At 37.3% G+C, this 22,112-nt stretch overlaps 3 protein-coding genes across 4 annotated transcripts in view; 2 read left to right on the top strand and 1 right to left on the bottom strand.

Annotated features, from left to right (window-relative positions):
- Nucleotides 1-2,269, top strand: part of BBS7 (Bardet-Biedl syndrome 7) — a 43,471-nt gene extending 41,202 nt beyond the window's left edge. Inside the window, exon 19 of the mRNA XM_045880496.3 lies at nucleotides 1,062-2,269. Coding sequence (XP_045736452.2) covers nucleotides 1,062-1,195 — 134 coding nt within the window. The 3' untranslated portion in view covers nucleotides 1,196-2,269. The remainder of the gene's footprint in view (nucleotides 1-1,061) is intronic.
- A 271-nt stretch (nucleotides 2,270-2,540) lies between these two features.
- CCNA2 (cyclin A2) lies at nucleotides 2,541-9,659 on the top strand. 2 transcript variants are annotated; one of them, XM_045880498.3, is made up of 8 exons: nucleotides 2,553-3,579; nucleotides 4,355-4,598; nucleotides 5,865-5,977; nucleotides 6,174-6,397; nucleotides 7,254-7,461; nucleotides 8,013-8,126; nucleotides 8,569-8,702; nucleotides 9,044-9,659. In XM_045880498.3, exons 1-8 carry the CDS (start codon nucleotides 3,367-3,369, stop codon nucleotides 9,090-9,092), a joined length of 1,299 nt encoding a protein of 432 aa, XP_045736454.1. In that variant the 5' UTR covers nucleotides 2,553-3,366; the 3' UTR covers nucleotides 9,093-9,659. The 2 variants fall into 2 exon arrangements, with proteins under 2 accessions (XP_045736455.2, XP_045736454.1); XM_045880499.3 differs by lacking the exon at nucleotides 8,569-8,702 and having other exon boundaries at nucleotides 2,541-3,579.
- Nucleotides 9,660-9,795: 136 nt separating this feature from the next.
- Nucleotides 9,796-22,061, bottom strand: EXOSC9 (exosome component 9). Its single transcript, XM_045880497.3, has 12 exons — nucleotides 21,897-22,061; nucleotides 21,452-21,546; nucleotides 20,632-20,751; nucleotides 20,400-20,502; nucleotides 19,346-19,483; nucleotides 17,489-17,571; nucleotides 15,394-15,526; nucleotides 14,216-14,304; nucleotides 13,446-13,592; nucleotides 12,682-12,866; nucleotides 10,317-10,395; nucleotides 9,796-9,943 (listed from the first exon to the last, which is right to left on the bottom strand). Exons 1-12 carry the CDS (start codon nucleotides 21,960-21,962, stop codon nucleotides 9,859-9,861), a joined length of 1,323 nt encoding a protein of 440 aa, XP_045736453.1. The 5' UTR covers nucleotides 21,963-22,061; the 3' UTR covers nucleotides 9,796-9,858.
- Nucleotides 22,062-22,112: the final 51 nt, after the last annotated feature.

Raw genomic sequence — 22,112 nt, 5'->3', positions numbered from 1 at the left:
ATCTTTATATAAGCTAAGCTTATTTATTTCCTATTTCTTTATAACATCTTCATTAATCAGATATTTAATCCTTACAATAGCTCTGCAAAGTAGATGGTGTTATCTTCATTTTTCACATTTTTTTAACTGAAATCTGACACTAAAGAATTTGTTGTCACATTGGTAGTGGCAAAGCCTGCACTAGAACTTCCTCACCCCAAAATGCTTGCTTTTTGCACTATGCCAAATCTTTTTGGCATAGTTGGTATCATCAATCCACATTGATCTTTGAACCTGCCTAATGAATTTATTTTAATACCCAGGGACTTGCTCACAAACTATAAATAACAATAATATCTAATATCTTAATATTTACTATATGGCAAACACATGATCTTTTATCCTTATAATAACTTAGAAGATGGGTGGTTTTCTATTATTACCAGTTCCAAAATTCAGAAAGCTTTAAAAACTAACACTTTAATAAATCATTTGGCAGCAAATTTGACTTGATCTGAATTAATAATTTAATGACAAAATTTCACTTAAACTGACATGAGGTTATTTATAGTCATTTTTATTCCACTTAGTGTGAATATTCACCCATATATTTTGTTGCAGAAACTCATTCCCCTTGGATATTATGCTATATTTGGTATATCCCTTTTATTATCTCTCTAAAATATGAAAAATTCTGAAACATGTCTTGGATAAACCCCAAGAATGGTCAACATATTGATGGAATATTTTAATTCAAATAGAACTTCAGAATCTGTTGGAGTGCCTGGTGGCTGTTGGTTAAGCATCTGTCTTTGGCTCAGGTCATGATCTCAGGATCCTGGGATCCAGTCCTGCATCGGGCTCCCTCCTCACCTGGGGGGAGTCTGCTTCTCCCTCACACTCTCCCTCTGTGCTCTCTCTCTCTCTCAACTAAATAAATAAAATCTTTAAAAAAAAGTATCAATACCCTTAGGCTTATATATTAAATAATGCAGTGATGAGTGCTTAGAAATAGATTCTCAAGTAATCACTCACTTTCATTAAGTACATTAATGACAGGAAATTAACATTTTTCTTTATAGGCATGATCACTGATCTTTTCATAGATAAGTTCAAGTTCAAAGGCACCAATGTAAAAACCAAAGTACCTCTTTTACTGGAGATTCTGGACAGTTATGACCAAAATGCATTGATTGCTTTCTTTGATGCTGCATGAACTATAAACAAGGTAAAGTTCCAAAGGAGTCTTTTTAAACGAAATATGTTAAAACAGAATTATGGCACAAGCTAACTGTACATACTTTTATTTCAAATGCTTTTTAATAACGTCTAAAAATATTTAAGATGTGACTTCTTTTAGTAATGCTTCTATTTTGAGAAATGGAGCTTTTTAAAAATAGAGTTTTTATTTTAAAACATTAGTGGAATGATGATAAGGAATTTTAATGAATTTTTTGCAAGTGGATGTTTCAACTTTTAAATTGAGAAGTATTTGGAAAATTAAAAATATATTCAAATATTTAACAAGCTATACCACATGTATAAACTACAGTTTTCAAAAATGTATTTACATTCATTACTTCATCTATTCTTCACAATATATATTGTTATTTTGTCAAGTCATATAGGAAAACTGATTCTCTGTGAGGTTAAGTGATTAAGAGGACAAGTTGTTATTATTTTGTAAAGCTGGGACCAGATCCCAAGTTCTGGTGCCTGGTTTGTGTCCTGGTTACTGTATACGTTGTTAACCAGTGGAAATAACTTACCAATTATTTTTTCTCAGAGTTGAGATTGATTTGCAACTGATTTCACTCTTGCTAGGTAATGTTTCGTGAACCATGCTCAGTTTGTGAAATGCTTGAGTTGGTTCAGTGCTATAAATTGTGGCCAGGGAAATGAGCAGAGCTTGCACAGATTGAAGGGATCTTCACTTGCTGTCCCTGTAACCAGTAAAACTATACAAGTGTACTACATGTGAAGAGTGCAGAAATAGTGATGGCTCCTTAGATTTTCCTGCACTAGTACCCACTAATTTCCATTTTATCATATATAGAGGGAAATAAGACTTTAAAGCTACAGAAGTTTTATTCATTAATCTTAATTTATGTTTTTTCATATTCAGGGTAATATTGTATTTAAAGGTTGTTTTAAAATGACATGAAGATTATATAATTATGTTTTCAAGAAGGGCACACTCATGAATTTGTCAAAAACAATGTTTCTTAATTATCTACCATTATATTTATTATATGCAAGCCTTGTATATTAAATTTGAAAATTTGTTAAAGGCACATATCACTGAGAGTTTTATTTTAATAAGGTCATATTTTTATTATATTTAAACAACCTTCATTGCTAAATGGAACAAATAATTTTATTTAGGTCACTAGAATTTCACTGGGTGCTTTTTGTTGGCTGCCACAGCTTGCGGAAAGATGCATCAAAATCAGTGACTGTCTAGTTTAATTTCTTATAGTACTTTTTGTTTTAGATAGATAGATAGATAGATAATGTCTCTCTATATATCAACAGTGGTTCAAGGTGGCACCTTCCCTAATTGCATCTTCATTAGGTAAATTCAAAGGCATGACTGAAGACACCTAAATGCTAAGATGACATTATAGTCTGGCACTTGAGTATCAGTTACTACGTGAGCAGCGTGTTAATGATTTATGCACATTATATAATTAGGACAACCATATGACATGAAGATATTTTTACTCCAATTAGTAAGAAAACTGAGAATCAGAGACCTTGAATAACCGGAGCAAGACTATCAGGCCGGTTAGTGGCTCAGCTTTTAGAGCTTTGGAAACCAGTTAAGCTGAGGGTCCCAGGGCTAACGTTAGGCTAGGGCGGCACACTAACAATTGCTGGAGCTTAACTCAGCTTATCCTAGACACGGCCCTTGCCCAGTGCCCACGAATCCTCGGGGCCCAGTTTAGTCGCCAGAAACTCAGGCCCCGCCTCTTCGGCCGGCGCAGGCGTTTTTCCTCCCGCCGCCGCTCGGCGTTTCTCCGCCCCTGCCCCGTGGCCTCGCCGCCGCCTTCATTCGCCTGCGACTGTGTCGCCTCGAGTGACGTCACGGGCCTCGGCCCTTCCCATTGGCCCATTTCAATAGTCGCGGGATACTTGAACTGCACGAACAGCCGCCGCTCCGGCGGGCTGCTCGCTACATCTCGGGGGCTTCTTTAGCCTTCCACGCCCGGCGGTTCCTACCTACGCCTTTCGCAACCTCTTCGGAACTGCGCGATCCCACGCGAGCAGGCTGGCCCGGGCTGCGGCGGCTGGTTACGGCTGGAGCGTTTCTCGGCGGTGTCGGCGGGACGGAGTACACGCTGCTTGGCGCCGCAGGCTGATCCCGCCGCGACCCCGGGAGCAGTGATGTTGGGCAGCTCCGAGCCCGGGCCTGCGGCCCGCGAGGCGGGCTCGTCGCTGCTAACATTGCAGCATACGGCGCTCCAAGAGGACCAGGAGAACATCAACCCCGAGAAGGCGGCGCCCGCCCAGCAGCCCCGGACCCGGGCGGGGCTGGCGGTACTGAAGGCCGGGAACCCGCGCGTTCCAGCGCCGCAGCAGAGGCCCAAGACACGACGGGTAAAGAGATGAGCGAGATCTGTGGGAGGGAGGGCCGAGCGGGAGTTTTGCACGAGGTTTAGCAGGCCGAGGAGCGTGGAGAGAAAGCATCTTCCGAGCTTTTTAAAGGGAGGCCTGGGTCTGGAGTCCCCTTGATCCCTAGTTTTCTGGCATGTGGGATGCCACTTACAGCTTCTCTCCCATTGCTCTCTTCGCCAGCGCTGTATTTTGCTGCTTGTCTGCTCTTTATTGGGGATATTTTTCTATAGATAATGAGGTCAAACCAAGCCCTACGTGTGTCCGCGCTTTTCTCGCCGCTTTAAACCTTAGGCACTGCCCTAGGATCTGGACCCGCTTCCTGCTTTCCATATGGTTAAGATTACCTCTATTTTAGGAAAGGGTATAAAAAATACTTTGCTTTTAGTAAATTCCGCCATTTTACCGGATTTGCTCTGTTGCTCCACCCTGGGGCGAACGAAAGTGGTGAACCAACACCTCTTTGCCTGCTCTCCTAAACTTGTCATCTTTCAGCCTGCCACTCCACTCATCTTGTAGCCTTGATTAGTTTTACATACTTTCACTTAGTGTGATTCTTTCTATAACTTATGTAGGAATGCCTGTAAGGAATTTGAACATCCCTTTCTTCAGCCACTCAAACTTTGTTGCCTGGATTTTGTCCCAGATAGTTTTATTTCCTGAGAGTATTTGGGAATGAAAGCAGAAACTGAGACCCATAAGGGGAAGAAAGCAAAACTCCATTTAATAGGCTCAAAGCCAGATATTCATTTCTTTTTAGGTTGCACCTCTTAAGGATCTTCCTATAAATGATGAACATGTCACTATTCCTCCCTGGAAAACAAACAGTAAACAGCCTGCATTTACCATTCATGTGGATGAAGCAGAAGAAGAGACTCAAAAGAGGCCACCTGAATCTAAAAAAACCGAACGTGAAAATGTCCTGGCTTTTAATTCAGCTATTACTTTACCTGGACCAAGAAAACCACTGGTACCTCTTGATTATCCAATGGATGGTAGTTTTGGTAAGTTTTGTATGAAAACTTCTAAGATTTGTATCAAATCAATGTAATCATAATTATTAAATAGGCTGAATTAATATTTTGCATTTTAAGACATTATCGTACCTGATCCTTACTACATAATGAAATTGGTTTAATGTAACAAAGTTTAGAAAGTGTGTGACTTATCTCAGATCTCACAGCTAATACGTTGACCTAGTGACCTATAAATCCTAACTGGGTGTTCTTCCTTGTATACTGCCGATAACATCAGTTTAATTAGATCTCAAACACTTTGCTTGCTTGGGAGAACAGATTTCAATTGTACTGATAAAATTCACTTTGTACATACCACTTCATAGTATTTGAATAGGACACAGCTTTCAATATTGTGATATCTAACATCTCTTACAGCTTTAAAATTTTCTGTAAATCTAGTCTGATACCAGAAAGGGACACTGTCCTGTGAATGAAGAGTTGAATCATGGCTGTTTGCAGTTAACCACATATAAAATAAAGTAGCTGCTATAAAGACAGCTCTGCCAACAGTTTGTGCAACTTCTTTACCATAGGTCTGTCGAGTCACTGACAACTCATTAAGTTCAATCTCATTTAGGTTTTAGTTCTATTATGAGAAGTCTGGGAATAGCAGGAAAATCCTTTGGAAAGAAAGTAATTTTTGTATTTTTATTGAAAATTTGTAACAAGTTTTAACCTCAAGATGAACCTTGAAGTGAAAAGAGTAATGAATGATATTCTTTGCCTCAAAAGGTAATTTAAAATTACAAAACATGAAACACTTGTTGATTGTAGTGCCAAGTTGTTTGAACGGCTCATAACAAACCTAATTTTCATTGACACGTTAGCCCTCCTTCTAGTTATTGCTACATTGTACTTCGAATTTATCAGACTTTGGGGTCTGCGAAATCTCTTAGGGTAAATACTACATAATATCACAAAACTTGGATTTTAACTCTGTCTTCACAGGATCACTGTGCCATCTGCTCTTCTCTCTCATAGAGTATGAGTGACACTTTTAACATAATACATCTTCAAATGCACTTTCCTTTTAGTGGCCTATCAGTATTTTCTCTTGTTGATTAAAACCAAGTGGACAGAGGTACTAAAACCAGAGTGAAATATTCTATGTACTTTGTCATAAGAAGCCCTTTTTAGTTGGATGAAAGAAATGCTTTCGTATGGGACGCCTTACAAGGGCTATCAGTTTTGGCTATTAAATTAATTAGAAAATTAAACAATGAACTTAATCATACTTTTATATTCTCCCAGAGTCACCACATACTATGGACATATCAATTGTATTAGAAGATGAAAAGCCACTGAGTGTCAATGAAGTCCCAGACTACCATGAGGACATTCACACATACCTTAGGGAAATGGAGGTAAGAGCTCTTGGAATCCAGTTCTTACACTGTTGTTTATTCCTTATGGCAAAATGAAACAGGATGTTTTTAAGTTTTTTAACTGCTAGTGAATTATTCTAATGTTATACTTATGTTTCTGGTATGTAGCATCTTTGTTAATGGTAGAATAATCTAATTGCAATTTTAACATTATAGTAAGTAACTTTCTCAACAGGTTAAATGTAAGCCTAAAGTGGGTTACATGAAGAAACAGCCAGACATCACTAACAGTATGAGGGCTATCCTTGTGGACTGGTTAGTTGAAGTAGGAGAAGAATATAAACTACAGAATGAGACCCTGCACTTGGCTGTGAACTACATTGATAGGTTCCTTTCATCGATGTCTGTGTTGAGAGGAAAACTTCAGCTTGTGGGCACTGCTGCTATGCTATTGGCCTCGTAAGTCCAACTTGGTTTGTTGGATTAAAAGTGATTGATATGCTTCTATGTAGGGAAGAAGTTGTGATTTTTATTTTTTTAAGATTTTATTTGAGAGAGAGAATGAGAGAGAGCACATGAGAGGGGGGAGGGGCAGAGGGCGAAGCAGACTTCGTGCTGAGCAAGGAGCCCGATGCGGGACTCGATCCAGGGACTCCGGGATCATGACCTGAGCCGAAGGCAGTTGCTTAACCATCTGAGCCACCCAGGCGGCCCACAAGTTGTGATTTTTAACATTGTGACATATTAATATGTACAGAAGGCAGAAAGTCAGTGACTGCTTTAGGGGGTAGCAGTATGAAACAGTGTGTGAAACTAATTTAATTTTCCCAGATCTAGATTCCAGGGTACCTACTTGAATGAAGATGGGAGACTGGCTACATTTTAATACACTAGGACTAGATTACCAAGTTTGAAAGTGTGGTTCCTTCCATCAAAAAGTGCTTTCTGGCATAAAATCTTCTCCCATGGAAATTAACTAAATTAAAAAACTAAAAATGTTTATTTTTCTAAGAATTTCCTAAATTTTCAGTTACTTGGTGAACTCTGGCATTATTCCCATCTTGGGAACTCTCTTGCCTCTTATATCCTTTAAATGCATTGGGACAAAATCCCAAGTCCTGGATGGATTTGGGTCTTTTAGTTAGCATTTATCTAGCTCTACTGGAAATGGTCAAGTATCAGGGGAAACAGGCAATTAGTGGAGTTTAGGTTTTGGACTCATTTCATGTATTCTGCTAAAGGGATTTCAGAATTAGATAAACAGCTTGCTTCTCTTTTTGGAAGGACTGATTACTTAAAACTTTTTTCATTGTAGAAAGTTTGAAGAAATATATCCCCCAGAAGTAGCAGAGTTTGTGTACATTACAGATGATACCTATACCAAGAAACAGGTCCTGAGAATGGAGCACCTAGTTTTGAAAGTGCTTGCTTTTGACCTAGCTGCACCAACAATAAATCAGTTTCTTACCCAATACTTTCTGCACCAGCCATCTGCCAACTGCAAAGTTGAAAGTTTAGCAATGGTAAGTTTTCATTTTGTTGAATGAAGATTCTTAGGTCACAGAGTTTAATTTTATAGCTTTGGTCAAGGGATTTAGTATTTTGGGGACAAATTAGTGTTGCAGTATAAAGAGAGTCTACCACTGGCAAAAGATAACATGAACTGGGAAAGTACTAAGAATAGTGGTATGAGGATGAAGTCTTAGGAAGTGGTAGCCAGAAGAGTTTTAAAAATTATTAAAAGAGGTAAAAGTACAGGATGAGGATAGATAAGGCTATGGGTTTTTTTCTTTGGTTGCCATAGAGCCAGTCTTTTAAAGATTTGAGAGAGAGAGCACAGAGGGAGAGTGAGCGGGAGCAGACTCCCCATTGAGCAGGGAGCCAGACGTGGGGCTTGACCCCAGGACCCTGGGATCATGACCTGAGCTGAAGGCAGGCGCTTAACCAACTGAGCCACCCAGGTGTCCTGCCATAGAGCCACTCTTAAAGAGTGGCCTAGGGCATAAGGCAAAAATTTGAGGCTTGAATTCTAGAGCTCTTGTGATCATAAAGTGTATTTGCTTTTTCATTCCAGTTTTTGGGAGAACTAAGTCTGATAGATGCTGACCCCTACCTAAAGTATCTGCCATCAGTTATTGCTGCAGCAGCTTTTCATTTAGCACTCTACACAGTCACAGGACAGAGCTGGGTATGTATCACCATGTCTTCACACATCTGTCTTGCAACTTAAATATCTGTGCCAGGTAAGTTAGAGAACTGTCCTATACAAATGTTGCTGGTATAGAGGTACTTACCTAGAAAAACTGATCAAAAAATATATGCTGTTTAAAGTGTCTTACCTGTTTAGTAACATGTTTGCTTGTTAGGTAGAAAGTTATTACTTGGGTTTGAAAGGTGTGCTTAAAGAATTAGGGCCATGAGACCTGCTGCTGGAAGGGAAAGTAGTAAAAATTGATCAAAGTCAACATAAAAGACGGAATAATGGCTTGAGAAATCTGGAAGATTTGTTAGTTGGAGGTGTTACTCTTGAAATTTAACAAAACTCAAGTTTAATGCCAATACTACCTCATTGTGTTTAGTGTCTGTTGCTAAAAACAAAACTCAGTGGTTCTCTACTCCCTTCTCTGCAGCCTGAATCTTTAGTTCAAAAGACTGGATATACCTTGGAAAATCTTAAGCCTTGTCTCATGGACCTTCACCAGACCTACCTCAGAGCACCACAGCATGCACAACAGTCAATAAGAGAAAAGTATAAAAGTTCAAAGTAAGAATTAACATGAATAGATACTAAAGAAGCTTGCTTTTCCAGGTTACTGTATGATTGAGATCCTTGATATTTTAACTTTATCAAAGGATTCACAAAACAGGCACAGCCTCCTCTTAGCAGGCCAGGTGTTTTGAGTAGGTTGTAGTTATGCTTTATGTCCTGCATTTGAGGGAGAAGAGGGGAGAGGAATGGGGCACGCATGCATGCATATTTTGTGGACCAATGATTCACTAACTCAATCAGAATAGAAACAGCATTTCTCAGTTCCTAGTTATATCTATCATTCCGTGATCTCCTTTACCCAATGAATATTTACTGAGTTTTTTTCCTACTTACAGGTATCATGGTGTTTCTCTCCTCAACCCACCAGAGACACTAAATGTCTAACAGTGAAAGACTGCCTTTGTTTTCTAAGATGTAAATCACTCAAAGTATATGGTGTACAGTTTTTGTAAGGTTTTAATTTTACAATCATTTCTGAATAGAGTTATGGTCAAGTACAAATTATGGTATCTATTACTTTTTAAATGGTTTTAATTTGTATATCTTTTGTACATGTAACTATTTTAGCTATTTGGCTAATTTTAAGTGCTTTTGTTAAAGTATTAAATGATGCCAGCTGTCAGCACAGTAAGAATAAGAACTAATAAATGGATTTGGAAAATTTGGTTTAAGTCAAATCTGATTTGACTTTATGGTATCACTCAGAAGAATTAATTTGATTTACTACAGAAGGGAACTGGAAAGGCTTCTCCTGAAATTAAAAAATAGTTTTAGGAAAACAGATAAAAGTTTGAACACTCATTTTTCCCAAGGAACTGGATCAATTTGGTGACTTGAGCATAATCTAAGCATATCTGTAATAAATCTGTGCTTATTTATCAGTTGTGATGATCCTGAGACTCTTTCAGCCCTTTGTACACACTAAGAAAATGCTTTTTCATTCCTCAATTTCTCCACTTCACTGAAGTGACAATTATTTAAAACCTGCTAAATTGTCCAGAAGGTTTATTTTAAAGCATAATGTAAAAAATTATATAAAGAATCAACTAGATTTTATAATGGATTTGTGAATAGAAAAATACTCAAGTTATTAGCACTGAATAAATATCCTTTTAATAGTTATATACACAAATATACAACTATGTGAACTTCAATTAGCAGCTCTCTTCTTTTTTCTCTTTTTCACTGGCTTTTTACTTGGTGCTTTTTCTTGTTTTGCACTGATGGTTTGTGTTCTGTGAATAAAATAAATTAACAGTTTACTTACAGTATTAGCACTAGAAAGCCGATACCATGGATGGTTTACCAGACTTACACCATTCTGCTCGTTAAATTTTGAACTACCAAAATAGGAGACTTTATTCCCCCCCAGGAGAATATGTAACATTTGCCAACTAAGAATAAAATGCAGTAACCTTAAAAGGCATCCATACATTTTTATAGAATTAGATCCTGTTTTTAAATCTCAGTTTGAAGAAACCATAGAAAGAACAGCCGGATTTCAAATAAAAAATGGGTGTCTTTGTTTATAGTAGAATATGGTAAGAATAAAACCAGAGAAGTCTTGACTTATGTGTATACATTTGAAATAAACCAGAAATTTGTTACCTTATTTTCTTTGGGTTCTTGTCTGGTTCTAAAATGATCATTTCTTCTTCTTCACTGTCTGAGAGTACTATAGGGGCATCTTTAAGAAAATGTTAAGGAAACAATATAAGTATACTCTCTCGGAAAATTTCTTTGTGGGTTTATGTCAGCAGTTCTAATACTCTATTTCCATACAAATAGCCCCAGCTACTCTTGAGTTAAGGCTTACAGAACTACTTGTTCTTCCTTCCCTGAAGTGACTCCTTGGCAAAGCTCTGAAAAATAACACATACTTTCTTTACTTCCTAAAAATTCTGTAATTATATGACCATTTTGTACATGTCATAATAGGGGGGAAAGTCTATATAACTTCTCCCTATTATAAACAACACTGAAAGGAAAATACCTAGAAACAGAATTATTAGGTCAAAAGGTATATATATTCTAAAAGATATTTTGCCAAATCCACCCAAAATACTGTTTCAATTTATATGAAAAACTCATTTTCCTATGCACCCTTGCCAATGGTGGTATTTTTTTTTTTCTTCAAAATTTTATTTGAGGAGAGAAAGAGCACAAGCAGGGGGAGGAACAGAGGGAGAGGAACACGCAGACTCTACACTGAGCGTGGAGCCCGAACTGGGGCTTGATCCCATGACCCTGAGATCATGACCTGAGCAAAAATCAAGAGTCAGATGCTTAACCTGAACCACTCAGGTGCCCTAAATTTTAATACTGTCTGATACAGTAGTTAGAAAACATCCCTTTTTGCTTTGAATTTATTTCCTTTATTACTACTAGGGTTGCCCATGAAATATGTTACTGGCCATTTGTATTTGAGAATTACTTTATATCTTTTGCCAACTTTTCTCCCGAGCCTTAGTTAATGATGTATATAAATCAATCTTTGAGTTTTCAATTAGTTTCTCCTTGTGTTCATATGCTTTACAAAGGCTTTACCTGCCTTATCCTCCCAATTATCTTAGGTCCACTTTCATTATTCAGTTGAAAATATTACTCTTCAAAGCAGTAACTGAATGTTTAGGTATTAATCTTACTAATCTTAGAAAAATATTTCACAAATATATAAAGAGGCCTATGCAAAGATGCTTTACTGCAGCACTGTAACAGAAAATGGTAACATTTATCAATAAGGGAATGTTATTAAGCCAACCTAGTTATTGCCAAAGCTAGAATTCTGTGTAGCATTTAAAAATGTGGCTGATGACATGAAAAAATTCTAAAGATTCATTCACAGTCCTTTAAATGTAAGTGCTTAAAGCAGCTTATATTGGTGTAAATATATAGTAAATAAATACATACAGCAAGGTCTGGAAGAAGAATACCAAATAGAAGTAACCACTAGGAAAGCTGAAAAAGGTTCCCAATTGATGGGGATTTTTTTTTTCCTTACAAAAAACCCTGGCAGGCTCTCAGTAATGTTTACAGATAATTTCATTCCCTGTAGGTAGGCAGGTATGTACATTACATACCTAAACAGTATCAACACTTTTTTTTTCAGCTAGATTTAGTAAATACACCCTTTAGTTCTCTGCCAGCCTACTTGCTGCATCCGTCCTTGTATGATTTGGGTTTGAAAAACTCAATTCATGATTATTATGGGCCAAGCAAGCATTTGGTTTTCCGAATAGTAAAAATATCCGCAAGTTAAAAACAATTTTCTCCAGTTCTACAGCTTTCAGAATGCAAAGAACATCCAGGACTACCATTATTCCAAGTGATTCTAGAGTTTTGTATGTTCTAATACTGCTCTATTAACAGCCATATATAGCTATTTAATTTTATATTAGCTAAGATTAAAATTTAGAATTCTTCTGTCACAAACCACATTTCAAATGCTCAACATCTGCATGTGGCTAGTGGCTATTATATTTATTGAACAGTGTACATATAGAACATTTCTAACATTATAAACAGTTCCATTTGGACAGTTCTAATACATGTTATGATATGACACAGGTTTTTTATGTTTGAGTCTAGAAACTACAAAGAAAAAACAGCATGCAGGAATGAACTTTTTAAGAAACTCATCCCTTTAAAACTGGCCCAGATATACATAGAAAAAAAGAACAAAACATTTTTAACTAAAAATGCCACTACATACCAGAGTACCACAACTCCACAAAGATAAGCACATTCTTTTAGAAAACAATTGGAGTTAATATTGTAGTTAGCATCAACAGTTTAACTGAAATTTAAATCACAAAATACTTAGCCCCTCTAAAAAAGGAACTGCTAATATAAAAATAAGATCCCTAAAATAGGAAAGTATATATATTTTAGTATATCCCTAAAATAGGAAAGTATATATATATATATATAATATATATAATTACATAGAAGCCATAAATGAAGTGTTACCTACCTTGGCTTCCAATATTGGACACTTCTACTCCAGTGTCCATTTTTATACTATCAAGAATGATTGCTTCATCAGTGCCATCTTCATCGTCCTCTTCCTTCTCAGAGTCTTCAAGATCACCCCAGGAGTTTTCTATTCCCTCTCCAATTTGGGCAGTTCCAGGAGTCCAAAGCACAGGATTAGAAACACTTAACAAGTTAAGAAAATTATGAGTAACAAAAATACTGCTATTTGATGCAGTGTTGAAAAAGAGGAGAGTAAAAGTTTTAAGACTGAAGTGTGCATCAAGTTTGTGCGAAAAAATGTCACTAATAGCTACACTATGGGTGGCTGAACAATAAGCAAGAAAAAACGTAACTCAGGTAAGATTTTATGGAAACAATGGTGAGAAATATCGAGACATACTGGCTCTCAACAGTTGCAGTTATAAATATGGCAAATGGGTGAATAAATAATTTCCAAGAACAATATGTAATAGTATATATATAAAGTGCTTAACTAAGATTAAGGAACAATTTTCCAAAGGAAAATAAAACGCTATAAATTGGCTAACAAGATAGAAAATTTTCGGTTTTTGTAGGATAGTTGAAGAGGTGGATGTTATATCGAAGACTTAATAAGACTAATCACTGTCTTGTATCTTAAATGTTTTCTCTAACAGTGTTTCAGAAAACAAACTTCAGTATGTACACCCTTCACATATACCTAATAATGCCAAAAGTGTTATGAATCATGTTGTTACTGAAAAAACCATCCAATAAAGATACACTTCTGAAGGAGGCTCAGCTTCAGCAATAATTTCTTCTGCTTTCTCTTCTACATCGGAGGTATCAATAGGGGCCTTTTCCATTTTAAATGCTGTGATCCTTTGACTTGCTATAGACTCTGCAAAGCCAAATTTTCCACCTTCTTTCCTGTGTGGGTTTTTTATTTGGGGGTGGGGAGAGGTGGAGGAGGGGGAATGATAGATGGAAGAGAAAACAAGAAGGGAAAAGTTAACCATTTTATCCTTTTGATGGGAGAGGAACACTGGGGAAAAAAGCTATCTGACTAACTTAACCTTACCAATTTATTATGCTTATCAAGAGAAATAATAAAAAGTTACTATAATTAATTTATTGAACCACGTGCCAGGCAAGTGCTAAGTGCTTTAAGTATATTACTTTCTAATCCTCAAACCAGCCCTACCAAGTAGGTATTACCTCCCACATTACAGAAGACACTGAAGTGCTGGGTTATAGAAGAAGCAGAGAACCAACCCCAGTTTGTGTTACTTCTGTTAGTTTGAGCTACTAGATTATTTTTTCTAAAGAAAATGTTAATTTTTTTAAAGACCAATATTATGTGGCTTCTCAATTCAGATTATATTTAAAGTGGAATACAATATAACACTCCCGTATATTCAACTTAGATTAACAGATAAGGAAAAATGGGAGTGTGAAAATTAATATGGTTACTCTTATGGAAGAAAAGTCCTTAACAGAAAAATCTGTTAAAAATAAAAAGACCATTTAGTTCTAAAAAAAATTAAACTTACCTTACTTTCTGGTCATTCTCCAAAGCCTTCTGTATTAGCTCTGTAATTTCCAGTACTTTCACACCAGCTATTTTACTACATCTCAAAACCTATTTATAAAAGTGCATTCTATTATTTAAAGACAACAAACTACACAGCTTTCTCTAACAAAACTAGAAATATGAGAATGGTTTTTCTACCTTTAAAATATAAGCTTGACCTTTTAAAATACGAAAATACAATGTAAACACGAATGCAAAATGTGAGACTTGTTTTAAAGTATCTGAAGGATTATCACGTTAAGAAAACAGACTCAAAAACTTCTCTGACAGTATAAAAGATACCACTGAAAAGGCCACAGACATACATTATATACTCAGGGATGCACTAACTACCTTTCTGTGTGAGTGATCCAAAGCATTAATTCAAGATACGGCTGCAGTATCCCCTGGGAAACTATAAAGCAAAGATTCCCAGGCCTCATGGACCTAATGGATCAGAATCTCTGGAAATAGGGATCTGACAGTGGTCATAATACTGGTAATAGAAACTAACATGGCACACTTAATATATGCTATACAGTGCAATATGCCCATGTGTTTATCCTTAACATTCCTTAACAAGGTGTCGACACATAACTTTATTCCCTATTTTACAGATAAAGAAGCCAAGGCACAAAGATAGGAAATCATTTGCAAAAGGTCAGTTAATATAAGGCAGAACTGGAATTCCAACTAAAGCAGCCTCTGTGCCCAACCTGTGCTACATGCTATATGCCAATCTATTTTCTAGAAGCCTTTATGTGAATCTGATATGTAGCTGGATTTGAGAACTACTGCTTACTGAACCCAATTTCTGAGAGTACCTAATTTCTACCTTTTGACACCTTTTTATTTTTTTTTGAATAGGGAGATGAATCTCTTTTCTCACTGGGAAGAAAAAAGTGTTCCTCTATGTAGAAGGGTTAGACCCTGGAGGGCCATACATGGGAGCAGCAAGGAAGAAAGGAAACCTTGTAGCCACCAGTCAACAGAATGTAATAATATTGAAACCAGATTCTAACATATCCTAGAATCAATCACTGAAAATATCCTTGATGGCTTTTAGTTAAAAAAACAAGAAAAAGCAAAACAAAACAAAGAAAAAGCTTCTAAAAAGAAAAGACCTATTCTTAATAGAACATTAATCAAAGCACTAACTTGATCTTTCAGCAGCATTATCCCACCACTGGACTGGATAGTACAAATCTCTCGATGCTTGTTCATGGCAATCACCAGCAGGCCATCCATTACACGTTCTTCTCGTTCATTGGGATCCACCAATAAATATGTACTGAAATGAATGTTAAATGGACCTGAGCAAATCTGAGGCTGAATGCTTGTCAATTTTAAGATACTGAATATTTTTAAAAGATAGCATTAATAGGGCGCCTGGGTGGCTCAGTTGGTTAGGCAACTGCCTTCGGCTCAGGTCATGATCCTGGAGTCCCAGGATCGAGTCCCGCATCGGGCTCCCTGCTCAGCAGGGGGTCTGCTTCTCCCTCTGCCCTCTTCCCTCTCGTGCTCTCTGTCTCTCATTTTCTCTCTCTCAAATAAATAAATAAAATCTTAAAAAAAAAAAAAAAGATAGCATTAATAAAGTCAACACAGTGAAGGTCTGAGCCTGTGGATGTGAGTCATTTTAATGGGAAAAAAGATAAGAATTATATTTTTATGGACAAAATAAATGCTAAGGGGATATCACTAGCTATTAAAGTAAACTCACTTAAGTTCATATTGGTTTTCTTTAAGTAATATATAATCTAAACCTAATGCTATCATTTTGGTTAAACAACTTGTTGCTCATTAATAAAAACATAATATTAATTTGTTAATTTTAAATGTCCCCTAGTGTGTCCTAGATCCTGAAGTGCTTCTAGGTTCTGCTAATGGCTCAATAAAAGAATACTATTTCTGCACTGTCCAATGTTGGCCTCTAGGCTATTGAGCTTTAGCTAGTCCAGACTGAGATGTACGTGAGTGAAAAATACTAGATTTCAAAGATTTAGTAGAAATAAAAAAATGTAAAATATCTCATGAATAATTTTTATACTACATGTTAAGATAATATTTTACATATAAGATAAAATATATATCAAAATCAATTTTCCCGGTTTCTTTTTACTTTTAATGTGGCTACTAGAAAATTTTAAATTACATATATGGCTCATGTTGTATTTCTACAGTGCTGGTCTACTTCCCACTAATGAAATTCTACACTACAATGACTAAAAATTGAAAGCTTCCCTAGTTTTTATTCATAAAATTGTTACAATATCTTATTTATTTATTTATTTATTAAAGATTTTATTTATTTGACAGAGACACAGCGAGAGAGGGAACACAAGCAGGGGAAGTAGGAGAGGGAGAAGCAGGCTTCCCCGTGGAGCAGGGAGCCCGATGCGGGGCTCGATCCCAGCACCCTGGGATCACGCCCCGAGCCAAAGGCAGATGCTTAAAGACTGAGCCACCCAGGCACCCCAACAATATCTTATTTGTATCTCCCTTTGTTTCCGAGAAGATTTAAGGCTCAAATTTTCATTGAAAGGCACCACTACATGGACCTAAGACTCCAGTTTTTCTGTTGTAGGAAGAATTAGTAAGTTGTGAAGAAACTACTAGAGAGCTGAAGAAAACTAGATTTAGCCCATTTGTGAACCATTCCCCCTTGTGACTTGCTCCTCTAAAATGCTCCAAAGTCCTATCTTCCATTAATCCACAGTAATTCTCAGCCTACTTTCCTGAATTAGAGCCTAGCACACAATTCTATTAACACCTGTACATCTCTAGCACCACCATGCTGCAATAAATTTATTTATTTTTTTAAAGATTTTATTTTTTTGTCAGCGAGAGAGAGCACAAGCAGGGGGAGCGGCAGGCAGAGCAGGTAGAGGGAGAAGCAGGCTCTCCGCCAAGCAAGAAGCCCGATGTGACTCAATCCCAGGACCCTGGGATCATGACCTGAGCCAAAGGCAGACGCTTAACCGACTAAGCCACCCAGGCGTCCCTTGCTGCAGGAAATTTATAAGTATCCTATGAAAAGTGTTGTGAAGTCTCCTCATTACAAAAGAATTTGTCACTTCCATTGAGAAAGCTCTTTGCCAACTAATGCTCTCACAAATGAAGAAAAAAATATATATAAGGTGCTTTAATATTAGAGGAGGTGTTTGTTCATCTATCCACAGCACATTTGAACAGAACAAAAAAGTTCCTAGCTACATGTACAATTTCAGCCCATGACAAGCATGAGACTTACCCCTGCTGGAAGAAGGCAAAACTGACACAAATGGGCATGTGGTGGATGCTTAACGGTACAGGATCTCGCTCTTCAGGTGTATACTGTTTGAAAATAAAAGCTTCAATAATTAGCCACTAAATTATAAACATAAAAAAACACCTTGCACATCAAGTATTAAAAAATATAATTCCTTTAATCGTCAGTTGAGTACCTAAATTAACTCTTTCACAATTACCTGTTCGACTTTGCCACTCATGTTCCTTAAAACTTTATGCATATGTCAAAAAGCTTTAATGGGGTATAAATACCACAAAATCCATTCATCATAAGTATGTATCTAGTCACTTTGGAGTAAATTTAGAGTTATGCAACTATTACCACAATCCAGTTTTTTGACCTTTCCAATACCCCCCCGCCAAAATCTCCCTGAGTCTATTTGCAGTCACTTCTCACTCCCACTCCCAGCCCCAAGCATTCCATGTAAGTGGAATCAAACAATTTTGTCTTTTGTGTCTGCTTCCTTTGAAGTTAGCATGTTTCATCCATCTTACAGTATATATCACTAGTTTGGTCCTTTTTACTGCTGAATAGTATTCCACTGTGTGGATATACCACATTTTGTTTTTTGACTTACCAGTTAATGAACATTTGGATTGTTTCCAGTTTGGGGCTATTATGAACAATGCTGCCATGGAACATTCACATGAAAGTCTTTGAAAATGTACTATCATTTCTCCTGAGTAGATTCCTAGGCATGGAACTGCTGGGCTGTGTAAGTTGACACTAACTTTTTAAGAAACTCCCAAACTTCTCCAATGTGGCTATACCACCAGCAATAACTCTACAATATATTTAAATTGATCTTCTCTCTTTTACGTCCTCACACCAATTCCCTTTACTAAAGGAACATCTCTATTGTTAATAAACCTTTGTCTCTGGGGTGCCTGGGTGGCTCAGTCATTAAGCATCTGCCTTCGGCTCAGGTCATGATCCCAGGGTGCCGGGATCGAGCCCCACATCGGGCTCCTTGCTCCTCGGGAAGTCTGCTTCTCCCTCTCCCAATCTCCCTGCTTATGTTCCCTCTCTTGCTGTTGTCTCTCTCTGTCAAATAAATAAAAAAAATCTTTAAGAAAAACAAACAAAAAAAACCTTTGTCTCTACCTCTCAGTCTTTCGAGTCTACTCTAGTCTAATGCCTAAAAACAGCAAATGAATGACTGCTCAGAAATGTGGGCATCTGATGTTTCCTTTCACAACTTTAAGACTCAAACTATCCAGTGTACTTTCATTATTCCTGCATGAATTCATATAAATTGACAATGACATGCTTAGCACAAAAGAAAGGCAATGTAAACAGTACATGTCAACAGTTTTTAAAATGTGGCCCATCCACTGGCAGCATCAGTATCACCTGGGAACTCTGTTACAAGTACAAATTTGTAGGTTCTACCCCTACCCTACTCTGAGGGTGGAGCCTAGCAATGTTTTAATAAACCTTCCAGTTGTTTCTGAAGGACTTATGCCAGAGACTAAGCACAAGTATCTCAACGTGCCGAGAACCATGTATTTCTCACACATGTGGCTCCTAAACATAAGCCAACCGCTTCATCTAGTGCTCAATCCCAAGAAAAAGTCATCTAGTTTTATCCTAGAAAACCAAGATAGGGTGTGCTTTTATTGACAGACACTTTGATACAAAAGATTTGAGAGATTTCAAGGACAATTTTGACCATATATCATTTTTGCCTTATCAACAAATTTCAGAACATACTTAATTACCATCTACAATAAGAATTCACTAATAACAAGTTGCCTGAACATCAAGGATATTCATTCTTTCATAGGGAGAAGCGTGGCTCGAATCATGGGAGCTTACCAGTGTTACTTCATCTCCTTGGACAGAGACATCGGGTCTTCGGAAGTGACACAAGGCTACAATTGCAGCAATGCTGGCAGCATCAATAATATTCCCATCATGATTCAATAAATGTAGGTCCACACGTATTTGCCAAACCTGAATGTGAATTTAAAACAAAAATAAATCCTAACTGATCACAACCAGTGGCTATTCATAAGGAAAGTAACACTGCGTGCAAATTTTTCTCTTGCAGTTAAAATATGCAATTACTCCTTCTATTTTATCAATAAAAATGTATTAAGAGAAATGTTAAGCCAGGCCAACAACTGAAGTACCAGTAGTTCACCTTTCTATGAGTCATCTGACAAGAGTAAAATATACACTCTAAATAAATAGAACCATTGCACAATTAATACTAAGATTTTCCCAATCCTAAATATATTTTTATTTTGTCTCCTAACTTAAAAACCTCAAACTCTTAGGTTTTACATAACAGTATTTATATTAACCTTACATGTAATCCAAATAGGAAGGATCATATTGAAGGATATAATGTGGAAAGTGACTTCTCTGGAGTCAAAAAGATAGTCAAAATACCCCAATCAAGAGTAAAGTTCTAAAACATCACCATGCAGCACAATTTATTGAGAGTAACATTTCCAATGTCAGTCTACCACTGACTCCCTGTGTAGCCCTGTGTAAGTCAATAAACCTTCACAAAAGAAGGATTTAATCTGTTCTTCAGTTCCTCATTCATAAAAAAAGGAACACATTACCTGCTTCTATCAACTCACATAAAGAACATACTAAAACAATATAAGAAAAACCGCAAGTTCTTTGAATAAGACATTTTTACACACATTTGGCCAAGTTGATACTTTCACCAATGTTTATTGTCCCTTCAGAGAGAGAGATGACAAAGTTCTATGCGTAGCACTCAGGAACATGTGAAATGAAGTGAATCAGTATAAAATTGAATTAATGGAAGCTCTGAGAATAAAAGCACAGATATAGGAATCCATGAATCAACAATACTCAACCTAAGATTAAGAATTTTGGGCATATTCCCCACCTTTTCACCAGCAACAACACAGAGAGATTCAGTGTCTATACACTTCGAATTTCTTAGACATCTTTCCAAGAGTCGATTCAACTTCACCAAGAGATCTGACTGCCTATGAAAATAGGAATGGGCTAATGTCATGAAATATAACACCAGGCATTAAAACAATAGCTCACTGCTGTTATGTTCTCCTCTGGCTAAAAAGCAGCTTAAAAAAAAAAAAAAAAAAAGATTTAAATACCTGCCAGGTTCAAAAGCTGGGGCAGCCATCTGAGAGAGTTCAAGGTTAAAAAAAAGAATACCTTCTGTTGCCCTGTTGAGCTTTGGAGAAACAAGTTCACAGGAAACCTGTCCAAGAACTCTGCAAAATAAAGTACAAATCTGTTAACTAAATAGATCTCCTTTCCAATTAAAAATAAATCTAAAACAGGTACCAGTTAAGTTTCGATCTTACTCCGAGTAACAACATACTCAGTATGATATATCATTAGAGGCTGAAATTACATATAAAGTATAGAGTATACACAGAAATAAAACACATATTGGCATACACAAAAGGATGACAAGAAAAAAACATCTCTTATTACAATATTGACTATTCCACAGATTTTTTTTTAAATCAATGATCTTTACTTCTCTTTTCTAAAACAAATATTTATTGACACAAGATGGCCTGAAAACTTGAGAGATTTCTTAAGAGTTTTCATATGGCATGGCTGGCCAACATTATCTGAACAATATCCTCACAGCTTCCAAATGAATATTAAAAACCTAATTCTCATGTCAGGAAAATGAGAAAAGTAGGCCTACTTAATGGGAAGTGCAGAAAACAAATTCAGGGCAATTACTGCTGGCTGTATATATGACTTAAAGAGATCAGAAAACTATGTGATACTCATGTGATGAAAAATATATTTATGGTTAAAAATAAAAAACTCTCGCATTAAAGAAAATATACTTATTTTGGCATACTTCTTAGCTGCTTTGTAAACAACCGAGTCAATAAGGTCCTTTTAAACTTTTCCCTGTTGAGCTTTTATCTAATTTGAATCCTTTGTTACCTTGTTTTCCCGAGTTCCACAATACAGCACCCATAATCTGTTCCAAATGAGATCTTGATGTTCCTATAATCATAGGTTTGTCTGCCATCCAGCCGCTGTAAGCACAACATTCATTCGTTATTCCTTCAACAAATATTTATTGAGCAGCTACTCTATGCCAGGGCTAAACAAACACTTGGAGGTAAGTGGATTCCTAACCACTCCGCATAGGATAGTGGAAACCAGATCCCAAGCACTACTAGTCGCTGGTGTGACTCCAGCTTTGAACCCAACTGGAGCCAAAAAAAAAAAAAAAAGGTGGAGGGATTGGGGGACCGCACCGGCGGTTCCCTCCAGGGGCTCCCTGGGCCTGCGAGGGCCAGCTCTGTACGACCAAACCCGAAGGCTGCGAGCGGCGGTGCGGCCAGAGCGCCCACGCACCGCGAAGTTTCCCGGGACCATTTACCTTCTTCTCTTCGATGGCGCGGAGTAGGAAACGGCGCTCGCAGTTTGAAAGTGGTGTCTCCTTCATGCCGTGGGACCACAGCACACACTAGCACCGGAATCAGCTAAGAAAAGTGAACTCGATCCCCGCACGCGCTCCACGCTCGCTCTGACGCGCAAGAAATACACGTCATCAGAGCTCGGCGGCTTAGGAAAGCCAGGGCGGGGGGCGGTCGCC

Source organism: Mirounga angustirostris, unplaced genomic scaffold (genome assembly GCF_029215605.1).
Source record: "Mirounga angustirostris isolate CCGP_5_RB_7025 unplaced genomic scaffold, mMirAng1.0.hap1 SCAF_2, whole genome shotgun sequence".
Lineage (NCBI taxonomy): Eukaryota > Metazoa > Chordata > Mammalia > Carnivora > Phocidae > Mirounga > Mirounga angustirostris.
The sequence above is the reverse complement of the archived record's forward strand: the minus strand, read 5'-3'. Positions and strand labels throughout refer to the sequence as shown.

What these genes read in the sequence shown, in the direction of transcription:
- CCNA2 (XM_045880498.3), top strand. Translation starts at nt 3,367, where the DNA reads ATGTTGGGCAGCTCCGAGCCCGGGCCTGCGGCCCGCGAGGCGGGCTCG. An exon ending in GCTGCTATGCTATTGGCCTC is followed by an intron (nt 6,398 to 7,253) that starts GTAAGTCCAACT and finishes TTTTCATTGTAG; the next exon opens with AAAGTTTGAAGAAATATATC. An exon ending in CAGTCACAGGACAGAGCTGG is followed by an intron (nt 8,127 to 8,568) that starts GTATGTATCACC and finishes CCTTCTCTGCAG; the next exon opens with CCTGAATCTTTAGTTCAAAA.
- EXOSC9 (XM_045880497.3), bottom strand. Translation starts at nt 21,962, where the DNA reads ATGAAGGAGACACCACTTTCAAACTGCGAGCGCCGTTTCCTACTCCGC. An exon ending in AAGGAGATGAAGTAACACTG is followed by an intron (nt 17,572 to 19,345) that starts GTAAGCTCCCAT and finishes ATTTTCAAACAG; the next exon opens with TATACACCTGAAGAGCGAGA. An exon ending in GCTGAGCCTCCTTCAGAAGT is followed by an intron (nt 12,867 to 13,445) that starts GTATCTTTATTG and finishes TAACTTGTTAAG; the next exon opens with TGTTTCTAATCCTGTGCTTT.